Below are 16,005 nucleotides of genomic sequence, written 5' to 3'. Positions count from 1 at the left end.
GACTAGGATCTACTAGTATAGGCCTAGTAGTAGTAGTGCATTAGGCATCGGATGATCCTTTTGAGAGCCATCGGCTCTTTCTTGTAAAGTTGTTCCTTTGAATTAATCAGAACTGTTCTTCCAATTTGACTCTCCATTTATCCAATTTCAAGTCTTCCATTTATCGCACTAAGAACCGATAGCAACGTATCGGACTTTTCCTCTCAAACGCCCATGAGGCCAGACCCAAATATCCGACCACGATACTTTGCAACCCTGAAGCCGATGGCTGTTCATCAGCTGTTTTGAACATCCAGTCTTCTTCAGGGATAGTTTTGCCGATGATGTCCCCTCATCTCCTTGCAGCAACAGGACGGTCCAGACCCTGTAGATGATGACGGCTCCCCTTTCAGATTCCTTCCAGCAGCTCTGGTGGTCTTCTTCTGCAACAACTCACCGCCTTTGAAGAAGGTTATGATGCAGGGCCAGCCGATGACACCCCAATCGGCTTCCAAAAACAGAGCGTCTACCAGATCAGCTGCCCCCCGAGCCTCAATTAAGGCGAGAACAGCGGCGGGGACACACAGTTCAGTCGAAGGGACTCGAACTCAGGCAATTCTGAGACAGCCACCATGCAGAGCCAGCCAGACTTACCACCGTCGGCTTCCAAGAAAAGGTCAGCTCCTGAACCTGCCGTTTCCCAAACTCCCACCAAAAAAGGGCAGGGCAGCTTCATCCTCTCCTCGGCTCAACTTGGCCAAACCGACAGCAGAAACACCAGAGCCGCTCACCTCTTCTACCGTTGAAAGCCGATATTGCAGACAAAATGCCAACGGCTTGATGAGCAGAAGGCTGACCTTGCGCAAAGGGTTGGAGGTCCTCGAAGAGAAGGTTCGGGCAACAAAACAGCTCATTGAAACTGAGGAAGCTCTCATCATTCACTCCCTCGAGGAAGCAGCAGGCCTCGAGGCTGAACTGAAGACCGACTTGGTCGAAATCCGCGCCTTGAACATGTAGCTGACAGCAGGCAAAGACGAAGATGATCGCGGCGGTAAATTGTGCTCGTGCCGATGCCCTCCGTGCCCTCGAAATGTTCCTTCAGTAGAGTCTCCCTGTATAGTTTATACTGGAGTCGATGGCCGTACATCGGCTTTGTTGTATACTGTTGTCTTCACATATTTTCTCAAGTCGATGTATGTGCATCGGCTGTGATTTGCATGTACACATTTTTTTTACTGGCCAATTTAAAATCGGCCCCCCATATCTCATTGCCCCTGTATCGCACATGTTCATCGCACATGTTCATCTGATTAGGTGCCCCCCGAGCCGAATCTGTCAGGTAACTGCAGATATCGGCTCTGTAGTTAGCCAAGGTACTGTACTTGAACATCGGCACCGTCAGGACCAATGTTGACTTCTTCCAGCTCGTCAGCCGACGTAAACCTGTATCCCCGCTTTCCGCCGCCCGTTAGATCGACGTTGAACACGGGCAGAACGTATGGTGAGGATACTTTTGGCCGATTGCTGGAATCGGCCTCCATGTTGATTGAACTGCTCAATGAAGGTTTACATCTTGGTCTTGCTTCAGTATAACTACGTGACATGCTTGAGACGAGATTATCCCTTTTTATTTTTTGGGGCCGATCACAAGGATCGGCCTTGCCACGTTCGTCCATAGATTTTTCTCTTGTTACACGGTCAGGCCGGTGGATAAGACCAGCCTCACTCCGTCCTTCGTCACGTCGATGCGCTCGCAATCGTCCAAATTGATGCCTGAGAGTGGCTCTTGGCCTGTCGTCTCCCAAACATTCATGGCAGCCGTTGAAATCTCGGCTGAGTCATCTGCTTGGACGACCTCTACTTCATCTCCATCCCACTGTATTAAACATTGGTGCATCGTGGATGGAATGCAACAGTTGGCGTGGATCCAATCTCTTCCTAGCAGGACAACATAGGTGCCCTTGCTATCGACAATAAAGAACGTCGTAGGGATGGTTTTTCTTCCTACGATCAGATCCACGTTCAGAACACCTTGCGCTTCAGATGCTTGGCCGTTGAAATCGCTCAGTGTAACGTTGGTCTTGATCAGATCCGAGCTAGAGCGTCCCAACCGACGTAGCATGGAGTATGGCATAATGTTGACTGCCGCTCCGGTGTCCACCAGCATCTTGTTGACAGGTTGCCCATTGATATAACCTCGTAGGTACAGGGCCTTCATGTGTCTGTAGCTTCTTTCTCGTGGCTTCTCAAAGATAACTGGCCGTGGGCCACAGTCAAGTTGTGCCACAGGTGCTTCGTCCAGTCCTGGAGCACAAAACTCCGCTGGAAGGATGAACACCATGTTTGTGCCAGCCGATGTCTCATCATCGGCTTTCCTTTGTTTGGGACGCCACTCTTTCTTTTGTGGTCGACCTTCTTCGTCCAGAGTTCGCTGAATTTTCGCGGCCAGATCAGGCCGCGCCTTCCTTAACGTGTGCAGGTATAACCTTTCAGCTTCCTCCAAACCACGTAGCCGCTGAACCCTACGCTTTTGTTCCGAGGCGGGAGAGGCCCTAGACGTTTGAACACGGACACGTCACCTGCACCCTTCTTCTTCGGTCTACATTCTGGGCAGTTGCCGATTGTAGGCAATCGACTCATTCCTGAATCCCAGCAGTGTCTGAAGAAGGGACAGTCCCAGTGCCTATCCACGTCGTCTTGCTCTCTTGACTTTTCCTTGGCGTGGCGCTCATATCTCTCCTCGTCGCGATCATGCCGACGATGTCTCCTGGCGTCCCTGCTAGCTAGACGATCCCTTTCGGCATCGTTGTCGTATCGTCGGCGTTGGTCGTATTGACTCACGTATTTGTTGAGGAGGTGATCAGAGAGAGGTCGCTGATATCTCACATTCTTCACTTCTCCCTCTGTGATGTAGCGCTTGCCATCGTGCCGGAGCCGATCGCGTGGAACGGCTTCCTCTTTGTCGTTGTCATGAGAGCAGCTGCCCTCGTCTCTATCCTTGCCAGGGTGGTGCACAGGTCCTACCATGTCGATGTTGAACGAGAAACCTGGCCGGCACCTCCCAGGGTAAGTGCACTCCACCATGTTAACGGCGGGGAAGGGATGCGTGTCGACTTTCATGGCGTACTGGCTAAAAATTAGCCGCCCTTGTTCTACCGCCATTTGGATCTGCTGACGCCACACCCTGCAGTCGTTGGTGGCATGGGTGAACGTGTTACGCCACTTGCAGTATGGCTTTCCGTTCAGCTCCTGCGCCGTGGGGATTTTGTGGCCTTCGGGTACCTTTAGCTGCTTCTCCTTAAGTAAGAGGTCGAAAATCTGCTCAGCTTTGGTCACGTCGAAGTCAAACCCTCTTGGAGGACCTTGTGGCTTAACCCACTTGCAGGACACGGGGCTTGCCCCCCGAGTCCATTCAGCCACTGCTACCTCTTGATCTCCCGCAGAGCCTCCATCTTCATTTGACTCAACCAGGACCACCGCACGCTTGAATTTATCCTGGTACACCTCTGGGTGGCGCTGTTCATATAATGACAGCTTATGCACCATATGCGCCAGTGAAGGGTAGTCTGCTTGGGAGGCCACATCCTTGATTGGTGATGCGAGACCCACCACCGCCAACTCGACTGCTTCTTTTTCAGTCACACGAGCCGAATAGCATCGGTTCCTAACGGTCCTGAAGCGCTGGATGTATTCCGACACTCGTTTCTCCGCGCTTCGTCGTACTTGTGCTAGATCGGCAATGCCAGCCTCGAAGCCTCCGAGTGATACCGCATGTGGAACTGCTCCTCCAACTGCTTCCAAGTCCGGATTGAGTCTGGTGGCAACGATGTGTACCACCCGAAAGCCGATCCTGTGAGGGACTGTGCGAAGAACCTCACACGCAGCTCATCTGATGCTGAGATCGTGCCCAGCTGTGCCAAATATCGGCTCACATGCTCGATTGAGCTGGAACCACCTGATCCACTAAACTTGGAGAATTCAGGGAGCCGATATTTGGGTGGTAGCGGGATCAACTCGTACTCGTTGGGGTACGGCTTGGAATAGCCGATTTCCCTACTTTTCGGCACCATGCCGAACTGGTCTCTCAAGATTGTACTGATCTGATCCGCGGTGCTGGCTGCAGGAGTCAAACTCTGAAGATTCGCCGGAGTGGCATACTTAGCCACCCACGCTTGCTTTTCAAGCTCTGAGCCAACTGCAAGAGTTGAGCTCTGGAGATTCGTCGGAGTGGCATACTTAGCTAGCCACGTCTGCTTCTCAAGATCTGTTCCCGGAGTTCCTCCTGCTGTTCCAGAAGTCCCTGCTGTTGCAGTCTGGTTCGTGAGTGCCCAGTTACTGCAGTCTGGCACGTATGTGCACGTGTATCCGTGAGGGATCTCCTTAGGCACCTCATACAAGAACTGGTAATCACTAGGGTCACCACCGATCTTGTAGACGACGTATGCCGGTGGACTCGGCACTTCTGGTGCTGCCAACGCGAATGGCAGCGGTGGTCGGGACCGGAGTGGCATCTCTCCTTGGTGAGTCCCTAGAGCTGGTCCTGACGGAGAGTACTGATGCCTCATAATTTCCTGGATCACCCGAAGGGCGACACGCTCCAAAGTGTTCACCGGGCTCTCGGAATGGCGGTGCAGCGAATGAGCCACCATGAAATTAATCTCCTGACGTAGAGACCTGGTGCGTTCTTCTGACGGGGCGGACAGGTCCACTCCATCGAGCGCGCCTTCAGGTGAGAACCCTTTCCACCTGATGCCGTGTGAGCGGGTTCTCCGAAAAGAGCCGATGAGGTCGGCTTCGAGGATAGCTTTGACCTCGTCATACTTCTTCTTGAGCTCCTCAGTCAAATCTTCGTACGTGACTGGAGTACCTTCCGCCATCTCAGATGTAGATGGCGATGCAGTTGATGTCGAAGACGGTCCCACCGGGCGTGCCAGAATGTGTTGCGGTCAGAAACCCACCGGCGAGCAGCGACGGGCAACACAGTAGAGCCGGGAGGCTCCCAGGACTGCGGCTGGCCCTGGTCCCTCGAGCGACGGCCCACAAAGCCTCGGCACGCACGTCCGATGCTGGTGCAAGGCGTGCCACCCGACCTATACCCGGTCGGGAAGGTGATGGATTTGCTTCGCTTAGTTTCCTGCATGGCATACACGTAAACATTAAATACGAGCCTCGATCGGCTCTCAGGTTGTCCTGTGAATCGGCTCAAGGAGCCGATCCACCCATGATTCGTACGAGGTGTACGATCACATGGTGGTCCTGCTTGATCAATATAAAGCTAAAACGACCTACTACGATTTAGGGTTTTCACCACATAATCGGAACATCCTACGCGTGATTGAGCCTGGCGGCCACGCACGGTGTCGAGGGTACTCCTCGCCAATGCCCTCCGATAGGGGCTTAGGGTTGACGGAATCCTGCAAGCTGACACGAGACATCGGTTCACAGACAAGCGGGGAGAGCGATTTACCCAGGTTCGGGGCCCTCGATGAGGTAAAACCCTTACGTCCTGCCTGTCTGTTCTTGATTATGATGATAATGGGTTACAATGGGGTGCCGAATAGTTCGGCTGAGATCTCGTCGAGATGGCTATTGCTATGATGACCTAGCTCTAAGCTTTTTTCTGGCTAAGATTGCTAAGATTGATTCTGTCCCTCGGTTGCCCCTCTCCTGGCCTTTATATAGGAGGCCAGGTCTCAAGGGTCCTAACCGAGTACGACTAGGTTTACAGTAGTTTAGATCCAATCTTTCCTTGTTTGTTCGCTTCCTTGTCTTGCCCGTCAAGGAATCTTCTAGTGCGCCGACCTAGTGGCCCATCTCGCCTTCAGGTATCTTCATGGGCCTCCAATTTGTCAATACCAGATAGGGCAATACTGGTTACCCGAAGGGTAATGCCCACGTCAGTAGTCCCCGAGTGTCTAGCCGAAGATGATTCGGGTAGAGACTAATGCATGTTTTTTCCTGACATTCTTCTTCTTCATTGCTCTTGTTCATCTTGACTATGCTTCATCTTCTTGTTATCGGGTGCGCGTCAGCGCTCCCGATGGGAGTAGCCCCCGAGTCTAGGTACGGACGCTTGCAATCCGTGCGTAGACTCAAGTTGTACTACTCGAATACTTTCCTCTGCCAAGTTTTTCACAAGTCTTCATAGGTCATCCGATACATTTTCTTTTCGCAAAGGATAATGAGTAACGTGCCTGACGAGGGCATTACCCTTCGGGTAACCAGTATTGCCCTATCTAATATTGACAAGTTGGAGGCCCATAAAGCTACCAGAAGGCGAGATGGGCCACTAGGCCGGTGCGTTAGAAGATTCCTTGGCGGACAAGTTCAGGAAACGGGCGAACAAGGAAAGATTAGATCTAATCTCTCGTAAACCTAGTCGTCCTCGGGTAGGACCCTTGAGACCTGGCCTCCTATATAAAGGCCGGAGAGGGCCTGCCGACGGACACAATCAATCTTAGCGAGCAATAGCCAACGAAGCTTAGAACTAGGTTACCCTAGCAACTAGCATCTCGACGAGATCACAGCCGAACTATTCGGCACCCCATTGTAACCTGTTTTCATCATAATCAAAGAACGAGACGGGCGGGACGTAAGGGTTTTACCTCATCGAGGGCCCCGAACCTGGGTAAATCGCTCTCCCCGCTTGTACGTGTACCGATGTCTCGTGTCAGCTTGCAGGATTCCATCAACCCTAAGCCCCTATCGGAGGGCATTGCCGAGGAGCACCCTGGACAATTGGCGCCGTCTGTGGGAACCCTGTTGGCACAAGGCAGGGCATCGGCAGATCCGATCATGACATCGGCAGCTTCATCGGCAAACTCGCTGGCAATTTCGCCCGCAAGTTCGCCAGTAACTTCATCAGCAACCTCATCGACACCATCATCGCCCATCCTGGGAAGCCCGATTCGATTCGGCTCCTACGAGTTTACTCCACACAGCGAGTGCTCCCGTTCAAACTTTTCGGATCTACAAGGGAACATGGAGATGACCTTCGGCAGCGTCCATTACAACGTCAACGCGAAGGAATCCTTCAAGCTGTTGGAATCCCCGCTACGGATCGACAAACGCATCATCCTCAATCGATCTGTCGGCTGGCTTAACGGGATCGACGTGCTCCCCCACTCCATCGGCTCCTCGTTCGATGTCCTCTATGTCAGTAGGGTCAGACGACTCCTCGTCTTCGAAGCTGACTTCGTATTATTGCTTGAACTGCGACACCAGGCACGAACTAGGATCTACCGACACGCCATTCATCTGCAACGCCCAGTATTCATCGGGAGAATATAGTATCGACAGCACCATCCAGCGAACCACCCAAAGGATGGCACGCCATCAGGTCTATGTCGCCAACAACACGGGGAACGCAAGGCGCAGAGGAGACGAGGATCATACCCCTCGCTCCAGCAGAAGGGCATGTTTTGAGGACAGCGCCAGCAACCGCGACAGCGACTACACCATCGCGGATGAAGAGTGGGCGGCAGCAAGGGCAGCAGTACTCAACAACACACCACTCCCCGCAGGGACTTCGGTCGGAACCCTCAATGCTTACCGCTCCATACTGGAGAAAAACCGAGAGCACCTGTCGAAAGAACAAGCCACCCTCGAGAGGCACCTATCTGCGGCAGACCGATCCAGCGAAAGGAGAAGGGGTTCGCAAGGAAGCGCCTCCCGAAACACTTAGGGAGCGGGCAAGCACCGGTCAAGGTTGTCCAGGCTCTCGGAAGATGACGCCAGAGAGATAACGTCAAATCTGACTAAATCTTTCATGACCACGGATACCGCGGGCATGCCACGGCCAAAAACCGTTGCAGCAGCGACGGCCAACCTCGCCGCCTACCTCATCAACCAGCGCCCCGAAGGATCTATGGCTCAGGCTCACCGAGGTGCCCTCGAGAGTCTCGCGATATTGGGAAACAACTTGGTCCCGCAAAAGGAAAAAACTATGGTCCAAGGCAGTGGGTCAAAACATCATGCGAGAGACGCTCGAGACGAGATCACCCAGAGCAGGATCGACAAAGCAAGGCGTCGACGCGCCACCAGGAAAGACGACGATAGCGATTCTTCGGATGAAGACCAGGAGTACGACGGCGAGCTCAGGGGAGCCGATTGCCTAAGTTACAAGATACGCGAAGCAATGCCGCCTAAAAAGTTTAAGCCTACTCCTACTGACGCTGCCAAGTACGATGGGCAGCAAGAACCAAGATCTTGGATAGATGATTACCTGCAGACAATGATCTTGCACAAAGGAAACCAGATAGCGGCAATGCAATGCTTACAACTCTACTTGAAGGATTCAGCACGGGCCTGGCTACGGGGTCTGCCGAAAGGTTCTATCAAATCATGGGATGACCTAGTAGACGCCTTCGTTGCCAACTTCCAAGCAACATATAAGAGGCCCGTCGGGATCGAAGAGCTACGGAATTGTCGGCAGAAGCAGAAGGAGTCGATGCGTTCTTACATTGGGAGATTCACAAAGCTCCTGAATGCTGCCGAAGACGTATCTGTAGACAGAGCAATCGACGCTTTCAGCGACGGCGTCCAGCGAGAAAGTTACATAGAAGAACTCGGGCGCAAGAAGCCAAAAACCATAACCAAGTTAATGGAAATTGCCAACAGCTGGGCCGACGGCGAAGATAACGTGCGAAGGCCACGGCAGCGCAGCGATGACGAAGACGATGATCAGCCCAAGCACGACTCGGGTAGCCGAAGGGATCGACACAAGAGGAGGAAAAACCGCAACTACGATGATAACAATCGGTAGGCAGCGGGGGTATGCCGATCGGCGGGACGACCGAGACGACGAGCACGATGGTAACCGGAACAACTGCGGGAACCGTGGTAACTATAAACCACGGCAGCGAGAGGACTCCCGAATTACCCTACGGCTGAACAGGTCAACGCCCCTTGTTACCTACATTCGTATGTTGATTCCAAAGACGGCAAAACGAAGTCGAGTCACCTCGCTCGGGGACCGTCGGCGAGTTCCTTGACATGCACAAGCTCATCCGGCGAGTCAGGCCAGCAACAGCTACCGCCACCACCACCACCTCCACCACAGCATCAAGTCCAGCAAGCCCAACTAAACGAGGCATTCCCACCACCACGTGGGCAGATGAGCATGATCCACAAGACAGGTGTTTCAAAAAGAGAGATGAAGAAGCTCACCCGAGAGATCAATTTGGCAGAAAGCATCATGGCAAACATCCCCTAGTACGTCGACTGGTCTTCTCAGAGCGTTACGTTCAGTCGAGCAGATCATCCGATGACCATACCAAAACTAGGACACGCTGCCCTGGTGGTCGAAGCACAAATTGGGGGGTTCAAGATGAGCAAAGTATTTATGGATGGTGGAAGCGGGCTAAACCTGATATTCGTAGACACAATCAGGAGTATGGGGATCACCATGAGCATGCTGGAAGAAACAGACACCTTCTTCCATGGAATCCTTCCAACCGCACCGGGCCACTCTCTTGGCAAAGTCTACCTGAATGTTATCTTCGGCAGAACTGATAATTTCAGGAAGGAGAAAATCGAGTTTGAAGTGGTGAGCGGGAATCACGGTATCACGCTATACTTGGGAGACCAGCCTATGGCAAGTTCATGGATGTGCCGCACTATGCATACCTTAAGCTGAAAATGCCCGGGAACAATGGGACAAACATCATAGTCTATGGAAGTTTTTCACGCTCGGACAATTGTGATCGCGACTTTCAGAGGATTGCTGCAAAGTTTGGGCCGCAGCAAGAAATCGTCGGCCCTCCGCCAAAGCTGTCCTTACGAGAGATCAAGGAAGAAAAAGACGGCAGGGAAACCAAGAAGAAACCAGCTGCTCTCGCCCTTAAAGCATCGGCGGCAGAGGCTTCGGCAGCGAAAGCGTCGACAGCAAAAGGCTCGGGAGTTGACGGCACAGAAGGCCTAGTAGATAGCAAGACAGTGGCAACCACCGATGAAACCAGCAACGCTGCGGCAACTACTAACGCGGTGAAGAAGCCAGACGAAGAGAAGAACCCCTTCCTTGACTAAGCAGTCTATCAGCTTTTATTTTCTCTTTTTTACTTCATTATAAACAGGGCCTTATTCTTTTCGCCCTCTAGCATCGTACTTACCTTACTAATAAGAATTTAAAGCTTCGATTCTTGTTAAGCATTGCAGTACCTATAAACTTCTAAACCCCATCACTATGTAAACATAGTACAGGGCCGAAAGATCGTGCTCCAAAAAGCCTCTGCGAGTGCTAAAATGATGACATCTTTCCCTCTCGCTTTAGATGCCTCTACGAGCGCCGAACAAAGCAAGAGTTTGGAAAAACTTACACACAACCCACGCTCGATATTTCACTTATGGAAATATCAAAGAGCAACGGGCCCATCGACGAGAATTATTACACCCGAAAAATTCGGGAATAACCGTCGAACTTTACAAACGGTTGAAAGCAAAGTTGCGCATACAACAGGTTTAGCAAAACCTGCAACACGAGCTGATCACTCATAATGATTTGCTAACCAACTAATACTCATACATACAACGGGCAATTAAGCTCCGCCCCTTTTAAATCTGCCAACGGCATGGTGAAAGTACACATTCGTGTACCAACCAGTTAAGAAGTTTTTCGGCCCAAAAAACCCGAATACTCGGACGGATTAGCCGATACAATATACAAAAGTAACTTTACACCTTTCTATCACCCTTGCGGAGTTTCCTCTTCTTCGAGTACCTTTGACATCTCCTCCAGCACTGTCGACAATTACATGAGCAGGAGCCAAAACTTTCGGGTACAGTTCCTCAAAGTCACCAGTTGCGCTGGCAATAGACTGCAAGTGAACCGAAGGATAACAAGCAAGCACAAGGGCAAGCGTGCACTTGGCCCCTGCAAAGACTTGAGATCTTACTAGCTCCCGAACCTTCTTGGCACTTCCAAATTCAGACATCAAAGTCAAAAGGGTAGGGGGAACTGCATTCAGAGGGAACATTGTCTTCCAAACTACCCTCATGGACCTGTAGCACTTGTCGAAGAACTGGTGGACCTGTTGCACCCGATCCTGGAATTTAATGACAGCCGAGGTCTTCGATTGGTCCCGCCAGAAAATTTCTTCGGATGAGGAAAGCTGAGTCAAAGCACGCACCCGCTCGTGTATCCGCTTGTTCTCTTCCGCAGGATTCAACGCTATGACTGCCAAAAGAATCGAGTCAAAGATCCAGACAAGAAGTTGCTAGCAAGCAGGCAAAAGGATCAAGAAACTTACAGTTCAAACTTTCGGTAGCCTTCTGCAGCTCGCCAAGAATGTACCGTTCCACGGCGGCTGCAGTCTCGCCTTTTTTATTGATGATGGCAGCTAAGGCATAAGTGCTGCGTAAATCCTTCTCCATCTGCGTCATTCGGTCTTTCACGCGCTGGATCCGATCGCTTTCGGAAAGCGCACCCGACGAGTCGTATGTAAACGAAGGTCTCGGGAAGACTGCGGAAAGTACTGGTTATAAAAAAGTGATGGATATGGTACAACCGAACATCCAAAATAACTCCCATTGGGAGAAGTACAAGAAACTGATATCATAAGCAAGAGTGTGTCTACAACAATGACAGCACGAAGTTTATTACAAAGCATGAGTTTGGCGGCAGAGCAATGTTTTGCATCAAGCTCAAAGACATAAGTTTGTTACAAGAATCAGGCAAGCTGGGTTTGAGTCGATGAACTAGGGCCAGCCGATGATTTCTTTGATGAAACCAATTCAAGGAGCTGACGGGCACAAGTAAGAGCAGACGCCTTAAAGGTGCTCAAATCAACAGATTTCCCGTCCTGCCCTTTTGGAAGCCCTTTAGTCATTTCCTCGATATCACCCTTAAAGCCGTAACCCATCATAAGCTGGAAGGCAAGGACAGCACCATAAGTGCGCGATGTACGCTTGAATACCTCGATGGCCTCCTTGGTGTTAACCGCGAAGGAATCGATCATCTGTCCCAGGGTCTTTTCTTGATTAATCTTGGGGAAGATCATCGAGTGTATCTGTGCTAGAACACTCTTCCCCTTCACGAGAAGTTCTTGTGTAAGCTGGTGAGAAGCAAGAACCATCGACACAGCATTCGACGGGGAGTTATTTGCAACTCTTTCTAGGGCATCGACAGGAATGTTCGCTGCCTCTGCAATAAAAAGGAATGAAGAAATTTAGTCATCGACAAAGGTTTAAATCCTTAACAACGTCTTCCGACAAAGGTATGTTGAAGATTACCAAGCAAGGCCAAATAAGATTGGCGCGGGATTTCATCCTTTCGGCTGCTCGAGCCTCGACCACCGGGCCTAGATGCTTCCTCCTCCTTCAACTTCCCTTTCAGTCTGGCCAGCTCCTCCTTCAGAGAATCAATCTCTTGGCGAGCCGCGGCAGCTATCTTGACTGCGCCATCCAGTTTTGAGGAAGAAGATTCGACCTCCTTTTGTAGCCTAACTTTGTCAGCTTCTAGAAAAGTGAACCGGGAGGCGAAAATCTCCAGAGAAGAGATAACGCCACGCAGGTCCTTAAGTAAGAGAGAAACAAAAATAATTAAAATAAGGCATGCTCCAAGAAATTCATATTGAGATCAAAAGAGGACTTACAGAAAAAGGAGCCGCAGTAGTAGCAGTTGGAGAAATATCCTTTCCTTTGGAAAGGGAAGACGCGGTCGAAGCTTGAGCCGTGGGAGCGGCCTTAGGAGCCGAAGCTTCTGAAGCGACCACGACTGGCGAAACGGCATCGGACTTGGCCTTCTTCGGAGGAGGCTCAACAAAGCCCTCGTCACTGCGAAAGCAGACAGTCGGTTGTGATTAAAATAGAAGTACGACAGATAAAAAGGGCACAGTATAATCTTCGAAAGGGAACTACTTACATGTCGAAGAGATCATCTTCATCGGCAAAGCCGCCGGTTGATCTCTTCGCGGGAGAAGCCTTGGCCCCATCCTTAGCTGCATCAACAAAAGTATCACGATCAGCGTCGATGTTGCGCACTGATCCGTCTGCGGTACAGGTGTTATCGGCTGAGAGGGGAAGATCAGCACGGGCTACTTCAAGATTCATTGGACCATTATATTCATCCTCTAAACCTGTTTGATCCATGGTATGAAAATCTACGGGGATTGAGGAGCCTTTTCCCTCAGAAGTATCATCCGGAGAGTCATGTGTATTTTCAGAAGGCACAAGGATCTGACAAAGAAGAATGACAAATAAGAACAAAGATAATCATGTCGGCTAAGCAAGGAGATGTAATAAAAAGATATGAAAAAGAAAGGGAAGTACCCCTAATGGCGGGTGATCAATGTCTAGAGGAGCATAAGAAGAGATCAGCGGAATCAAATCTTCTTGGTTAAAGGAAGTGAGGCGACGAACTTCATCGAGCAACTCTTTTTCTGATAGATCGGCAGCATTGATCCTGGTCACATCCTTTGGGCACGAGTACAACCACATCGGGTGAATTCTGGCCATGACTGGTTGGATCCGGCGCCTCAGGAAAACTGCTGCTACCTCTGTACCCGTCATAGTGTGGCCGTCAGCTTCTTTAATTTGAAGGAATTTGGCAAACAATTCTTCGGCTGAGGCCCTTTCATCGGTTGAGAGGATGTTCTTCCAGGAGTCTTTAGGGTTGGCATCAGAAACGTCGGCATAGTAGGGGAGTCGACATTCGGGTGACGAGGAATCCCTAACGTAAAACCATTTCAACCTCCATCCTTGCACGGACTCTCTCATTGGGAAATTGAAGTAATTAACTTCTGAGCGAGCAACAAAACCTACTCCTCCGGTGACAAAGTGCCCATTACTACTGCTTGTATCTTTTCACATAGAAGATCTTCTTCCACAGCCCGAAGTGAGGCTCAATGCCCAAAAACGCCTCGCAAAGGGTGATGAACACAGCAACGTGAAGGATCGAATTGGGGGTAAGTTGCCACAATTGAATTTCGTACGTCCGCAAGAGATGGAGGAGGAATCCATGAGCAGGAAGTGAAAGGCCTCGATGAAGAAAAGATAAGAACATCACAGAAAATCCAGCAGGAGGATCAGGCCGAGAGATCGCACCTGGAAGGATTACATCTCCGGCATTGGAGGATATCAATCCTAGGCTTCGAGACCTGTTTTCGTCACGCTTGGTGACGGTTGAAGCTACCCAATCCCCGGGTTTGGCCATCGAGCCCGACGGCCGGCGGCGCCGGAGGCTGGGGGAGGGACGTTTGGAGCGTTCCCCTTCGGAAGGGAAGAAGAAGACTTGGCAGCGGCACCTTCGCTGGTGGAGCTAGCAGCGGCGGTGGTATTCCTCTTCTTCACCATCGCGAGATCTGGAGAAGATTGGAACTGTGGCGGCGGCGCAACAATGGCGGAAGAAGGAAGAAGAGGAAGAATGAGGAACTGCTGCGGGAACTGTGGAGAAAACTGGGAACTTTGAGGAAAAAATTAAAGCAAGCACGTGGCGCTTAAGGAAGGGAGAGAACTGACGGCCCACTACGCCCACGATTGCGCGAAAATCGAGGAGCCACCTCGATCATTACACGGACAAACCCTGAAACGTTGAATGAACAGGGCTAGGGCTAGCCTGACATGATGGACCCGTCAAATCAGCCTGCAGCAGTTATACGTCATCAATGACGTCATGATTCGAAAGCATTCGAAGGAAACATGAAAAGTTATCGGATGAAGGACTTGAGTCTAAGCACGGATTGCGAGCATCCGTACCTAGACTCGGGGGCTACTCCCATCGGGAGCGCTGACGCGCACCCGATAAATGAGGACTCGACAAAACACTCGCATCAAGATACTCGGGGCCTGTTACTCCCATCGGGAGTTCGTAATACACACCCGATAGAAATTTTTGCACTCCAGGATCATGCCGGGGACTTGATTCCGTGTAGGGTAACGGTGTTTTGCCATCGGCAGTTAACCAAACAACGGTTGCGCACGTTACTCATTATCCTTTGCGTAAAAAATATATCGAGATGATTTATGAAGACCTCGGCGAGAGGAAAGTATTCGAGTGGTACAACTTGAGTCTACGCACGGATTGCAAGCATCCGTACCTAGACTCGGGGGCTACTCCCATCGGGAGCGCTGACGCGCACCCGATAAGAAGAAGATGAAGCACAATTAAGATGAGCAATGTAACATCCCAAAAAGTACAAAACAAAGAAAATGAATTTCCATATTTTCCAAATTTTGGAACCAACAAAAACTTTTCTTAAATTAAGTTTGGTACATAGTGAGCATGCTTATATGTTGTGATATTGCCATGATTGTTTATTTATTGCATTGAAACTAATTCCAAAACCCTAAACCCTAATCTTCTCAAAACTAAATAGTATCAAATAAGAAGGAACTAAAATAAAAAGGCATATGTGGGCATATAGCCCTAGTATGCAAATATTAACTAATACCCTTCTTACCTTTCTAAATAGTGGTGAACCATTGAGATACTCCATTAAACCCTAAACCTCACCCCTCTTCTCACCATCCATTATAAACAAAATAAAAAGGAATTAAATTAAATAAGAAAAAGGCATATGTGCCTATGGCTATTTTTATAAATCTTAACCCTAGACCCTCCTACCTTGTTTAGAAGTTTGGAAAACCTTCATACACTCTACCTAGCATCTATCAAACCAAATCCAAAGTAAAACCAAAGAAATTAAAAAGAAACTAAAAATGCCATAGAGGCATATGAGAGTAAAAATGCAAATTTATGAATTTGGGAACCTTGACCCTAATATTTGTTATGAATGGTGGGATCACTCCTATATACCATTTCAACACTCAACCACACCACTTGGGTCAAGCCAAGTCAAATTTAAAACTCAAATACAACATATGCATATAGTGCCACATATAGTTTCTTGCATATAAGTAATATTTCTTTTGTGCAATTGCCATGATGAGTATTAGTATGAGTAACCATTACTATGGGAACCCTAATCAAGATCACAAAACCCTAAATTGAGGATAAGTAAGGAAAATGGGAAAAACCCATTCCTCACTTACATACACTTTATGTAAAAATGCAAAACCTTCACCAAGGCC

At 49.9% G+C, this 16,005-nt stretch overlaps 1 protein-coding gene across 1 annotated transcript in view; it reads left to right on the top strand.

The window, feature by feature from the left end:
• Window positions 1-6,960: 6,960 nt before the first annotated feature.
• The window catches only part of LOC124664464, a 15,267-nt gene continuing 6,222 nt past the window's right edge, over window positions 6,961-16,005 (top strand). The window contains exon 1 of the mRNA XM_047201981.1: window positions 6,961-7,134. Within this exon, the coding sequence (XP_047057937.1) occupies window positions 6,961-7,134 (174 nt within the window). The remainder of the gene's footprint in view (window positions 7,135-16,005) is intronic.

The sequence above is a fragment of the Lolium rigidum genome, chromosome 6 (genome assembly GCF_022539505.1).
Source record: "Lolium rigidum isolate FL_2022 chromosome 6, APGP_CSIRO_Lrig_0.1, whole genome shotgun sequence".
In the NCBI taxonomy this organism is placed as follows: domain Eukaryota; kingdom Viridiplantae; phylum Streptophyta; class Magnoliopsida; order Poales; family Poaceae; genus Lolium; species Lolium rigidum.
Note: the sequence above shows the minus strand (reverse complement) of the source record. Positions and strands in the feature narration are given on the sequence as shown.